Source organism: Echinops telfairi, unplaced genomic scaffold (assembly GCF_000313985.2).
Source record: "Echinops telfairi isolate 266 unplaced genomic scaffold, ASM31398v2 ScPeMD7_443;HRSCAF=831, whole genome shotgun sequence".
NCBI lineage: Eukaryota > Metazoa > Chordata > Mammalia > Afrosoricida > Tenrecidae > Echinops > Echinops telfairi.
The window spans coordinates 47,825,817-47,830,601 of record NW_022104341.1 but is presented as its reverse complement, the minus strand read 5'-3'; the positions used below and the strand labels follow the sequence as shown (position 1 = coordinate 47,830,601).

Below are 4,785 nucleotides of genomic sequence, written 5' to 3'. Positions count from 1 at the left end.
CCAGATGGCAGAGTAAAGGGCCATAGACAACAATGGACAAGGGAGCTGTCCATATTCTGGGTCTCAGACATATGGGCCAAATAAAAGATTCTTCTTACAATCAGGGTGAGGACAGACCTGTTCAGCCAGATTCCATTCATGAATGCACTGCTCTCTCTTCATCATCTCATTTTTAATTTTTATTCCAATTTTCCTGTCATTGTCCCATTGTGCATGTAGTGTCCATAACTGGTGGAGGGAATTTGACATCCCTCAAAAAGCTTGGACTTTTAACTAAAGATAATATTTTATGGGATTCTGGGTTCACAACCTTCAGAAGAATCATTTGCTGGAGTCCAAGTGGGTAGGCTATGAAGTTTGTCCCTCTTGCTCTACTTGTTACTTCTCAAGTTTGTGCCTCTTCCTCTACTTGTTCCTGTGTATAGAAGAGGTTTCCTAGCTCACAACTACATCATTCAATTCTTCCTCTTGCATCTAGTCGGGAGTATATAGAATGAGTTCATGTCTATGAAACATGAATGAAAAGGTCACATGTGACACTTCTGACCCATAGCTATCAAGAGCAAGAGTGCTTTATACATACTGTATATACTCATGTATAAGCTGAGTTTTTCCAGCACATTTTTAATGTGGTTTTTGTGGTAAAATTAGGTGCCTCGGCTGATATCCGGGTCAGCTTATACTCGAGTACATACGGTATTCTATTTTCTCATCTGGTAACTAGAGGCAGATGATGATTAGGAGTTAGGAGGTAACAGAATCACCAGACGAAAGCTCCTTCCCCTTCGGTAGCAGAATCAATGGATGAAAGCTCCCTCGGCTCCTTCCCTGACCGCCACCAAGTTATCACATGAAAGAAAGTCACTCACTGACCATGCACACCTGTCTTACACTGTCACGTGGGCAAGACATATGGTAAACGTCACTGTGTTGTCATTGGAAACAGGGACTTATTCGTTTCTTAATGACTAGAAGAGCTGTCATTACTCTTCCAAATATAATACTGATCTCAACAAAGTTCTCTTCACTTCTCTGGGCTAGAGTATACTTATGAAAGTTAATAGTTGATTAATATTTAATGAGGTTTCTTTGCAATTCTACACCGGTCACGCTCTGTTTAGTTACGATCATATATTACCAAACATGAGCTCTTATGTTTGCCTGCTTTCTAAATTTGCAACTAACTTCATGAAACTCACATGCAATTTCTGGATTTTTTCACCCAAGCATGGTCAGAATTGTGAACCACCAAAAGATTTTGACTTACCTGTGTGGTAGGGCACTGTAGGTTTATCATCACGGAGGGAGTGGTACATTTGAGCAGATTAAAGTAAAACAAAATGGACTTGTTCCTGTTAAGAAAGAAAACAAGACAAAATAATCTTTCTGGTGATCATGGAAATGTTCTCTCCAATCTCAGAAGTCTAAGAATTTTAAAATAATTTGGCCTTTAAAATTGCCTTCATTTTTCATGAGTTATATTGCCCAGTTCTAGTTTGGGTGGCCAAATACTTAAATAATAGTAATGGTAAAAATTTTGAAATAATCACATTTTTCATCAACAGAGTATATGCCAAATAAAGGATTGTACATTCAGAAAGTAGAAAAGTACATGTTCATTAAAAACGGTGTTGAAGAATCCACTTAATGCTCAGAGAATTCAGAAAGTAAATTTAGGTAGCCAGTTAATAAACAGTAATAAAGCATAAAAAAAACATGGCTGTATTCAGAAGCATACATAACTGAAGCATATCTGAATGGTTACTTTGCACTTTGTGGATTTTTTTGTGGTTTGTGAGTTTTAGAAAATACATATGTATTATTACTTTGGTATTCTGTGTAAACATTATTAAATTGAATGATATTTTCTTTGAGTGCAAAATCATGGTCAGTGGCACAGTAATGGAGCAAACTGGTATTCATCATAATCAATATTGAATGAAGCATTAATCTGTCAGTCGGCAAGCCCCTGATCGCTTTTGAATGTGTTTGTTCATGGGTGAAATAGGGATAATTCTGGCCCTACCTTCTTCACATTCATATTGGGAGAACAAAAGATAATGTATGCTTGAATCAACTGATGACCCAATGTTAGCATGCACACAATAAAGCGCTTATGCAGCCTTTGCTAACAATTCTGATTCCTGGGTTCTTCTCAGCCTTCTAGAATCTGAGTCCTTGGAGATAGGACTTGGAAATAGCATTTTTTACTAAATTTCCAGGGAGATACAAATATGAGCTGTATCTAAATCACACCTACCAAAACACAACTCTAAACATTAAAGAAGAACATTTTTCATCACCTTCTTAGTCTCAATTAATTAATGTGGCCATAGCATAAAACATATAGCAGACTCTTCAATAATCTTTCCCCTACTGATTTATAACCAAAGTAGAATCTAGATTGAAGAATGAAAAGAGCCTCTCATAATAGAGGGCTGAGGAAGATCTTTCTATCAACCACTACCCATGTCCTGCCCCTTTTCATAGGAATAGAAGATGGGAAAGGGAGGCTGATTGAAGACAGTCCAGTTGTCAAGATGCAGGGGTCACAGGTAAAGGATTTTCCCTCCTCTTCTCATTGGTGAGAGGAGCCTTGGTGGTTTAGGTGCTACGTGCTGGGCTGCTAATCCTGAGGTCAGCTGTTTGAACTCATGAGCCGCCCCACATGAGACATTGAAACTTCCCACTCCCGTAAAGATTTACGGACTTGGAATCCCACAGGGGCCAATCTGATAAGGTCTCTATGAGTTGGCATCGACTTGATGACAGTAAGTTTTTGTTTAATTTTCTTTACTTAAAGTATAGTGAGTTCAGTAAGTCTCACTGGTGAAAGAGCACACTGTCTCTTCCCCATTTGAAGTTGGAGAGGGCTCTGAGAGAGTTCCCGCACACACCTGAAGGTGCCTTTAAGAAGGAGAAACCAGCATCTCATTTTCCAGTTGGTCACCTCTTTTGTGACTGAGTTGCTAGTGTTCCTTTGGAGAGAGGGTAGGATTGAAGCAGACTGTCAATAGTAGGATGTGCAGCAACTACATGGGATTTAGTCTCTTTGGTGATCCCTCATCTGACAAGATACTGTAGGAGCATTCCAAAACAGATGGTGGTTGGAGAGAGCAAGCCAAAGCTGATCTCTTGCATCAAAAACTATTTAATGTGTACTCTTCCCAAGTTCCCCCAAAGAATTTCTGAGCATACCCCATGAGCAAGACAGCCTTTCCATAGCTACTACAAAGAGGCTATTGATTACCGTAGGCAGTCAGCTAAGTCTTAGAAACCATCATTTGACAAGGATAGCGGCCAGGAAACAAAAGATATGTATCCCGTTCCTTTTTCCTCCATCCCTCACCATACAATGAAAGGAACAGAACCAGAGAGAGAAGGTCGAGAAGGGAAATAGCAGACCGGATGCACTCCATACTGTAAGTCCTTTGCCTGAGTCAACCCTGAGCTGGGAAATTAGAGAACATTAAATTGAAGTAGACAATTTTTAATAATGTAAAATGTCTGCGAATCTGTGGGATTTGCCTGAGATGCCAAAAGGAGAATAAAGGCATATTTGGGCGAGCATTGTTAAGGCAATGGCTGGACACAAAGAAGCCCATTTCCATGGTTGCATCCCACCAAATTCAGATGATCCCCAAACTGCTTATAAATCCATACCCATGGTTTCTTTGATATCTAAGAATATCAGCTTGGCTTTCTCACTACCAAAGCAACTAAATCATCCACATAATCTCACATTCCATGTGATTCTAATTTAGACCTAAGTAAAAGAATCAATTTTTCCATGTTACATCTTTGAGGTCTCTTAGATGTTGACATAATTGTGAATGCAAATAAGTAAGTGTCAAGGGTACACTGTAGTCAAAGTGATTTATAAATGGCAAAGAATTTCATATGTTCAATTTATTTACCAGATTCTGTTACCCTCAAGGGGAGGATTTATATCATTCATTTGTATGTCCCTGCCTTGTCAGTGTTTGGCCTGGTACTTGACTCATTCCATACACTTATAAAATGTTGGGGAATGAATGGACCAATTTCAGATTCAGTTTTTACAAAGTATTAGATTTTCAGCACAAATTATAGTGATTCTATCACCATCCTGCTGATATTTCTAAACTTCAGTGAATCTCAGGTTCCTTCAGCACAAAGATGGTGATGTAATTAAGGGAGTAACTCATTATTTAACAAATATTTCTATCAAAAATTAAAAAGAAGCAACTACAAACTTCCTGTCCAAAATTATGATGCACTTAACTGCCTTCCTGATGCTCACTGAAATCGAAGTATAAGTGTACAAAAGGAATAAATCTCTTCAGTCTAATGAGGGCCATAGAAGATAGTTTGCTCACAAATGCACAAGAGAATTCAACAGTTTCTGGAAGGTGGAAAGCATCTGACTGTGCTGTATAATAATTGCATTGTGCATCAGATACAGAAAGTGTGACATGTGACCTGAAATCATCAAAGTGATTAATGTGGCTGGCAACAGGAAGATTAATGGAAAGTTTCTATGCATATCTGCGTGCAAATTGGTACCTTTGTGTTTCTTATATACCTCTGTACTTACCCTTCCAGAATTCAGGTATTTATCCACAAGCATTTTGTTGTTGAATCACCCTTTGGTGAAAGCCAGGGTCTTTGGAGGTCTTGGTAGCCCAGCCCTTTACCCTCTGGCTCTCTGAAAATCAATGTTGATAGCCATCTTCTCACCATCCATGCCAACACAGCTCCTTCACCCCATACAATCCAGGGACCTAATTGGAAGATTAACCTACT

At 38.9% G+C, this 4,785-nt stretch overlaps 1 protein-coding gene across 1 annotated transcript in view; it reads right to left on the bottom strand.

The window, feature by feature from the left end:
• SLC44A5 (solute carrier family 44 member 5) overlaps positions 1-4,785 on the bottom strand; it is a 189,106-nt gene that overhangs the window by 92,133 nt on the left and 92,188 nt on the right. Inside the window, exon 4 of the mRNA XM_045292176.1 lies at positions 1,268-1,352. Within this exon, the coding sequence (XP_045148111.1) occupies positions 1,268-1,352 (85 nt within the window). The remainder of the gene's footprint in view (positions 1-1,267; positions 1,353-4,785) is intronic.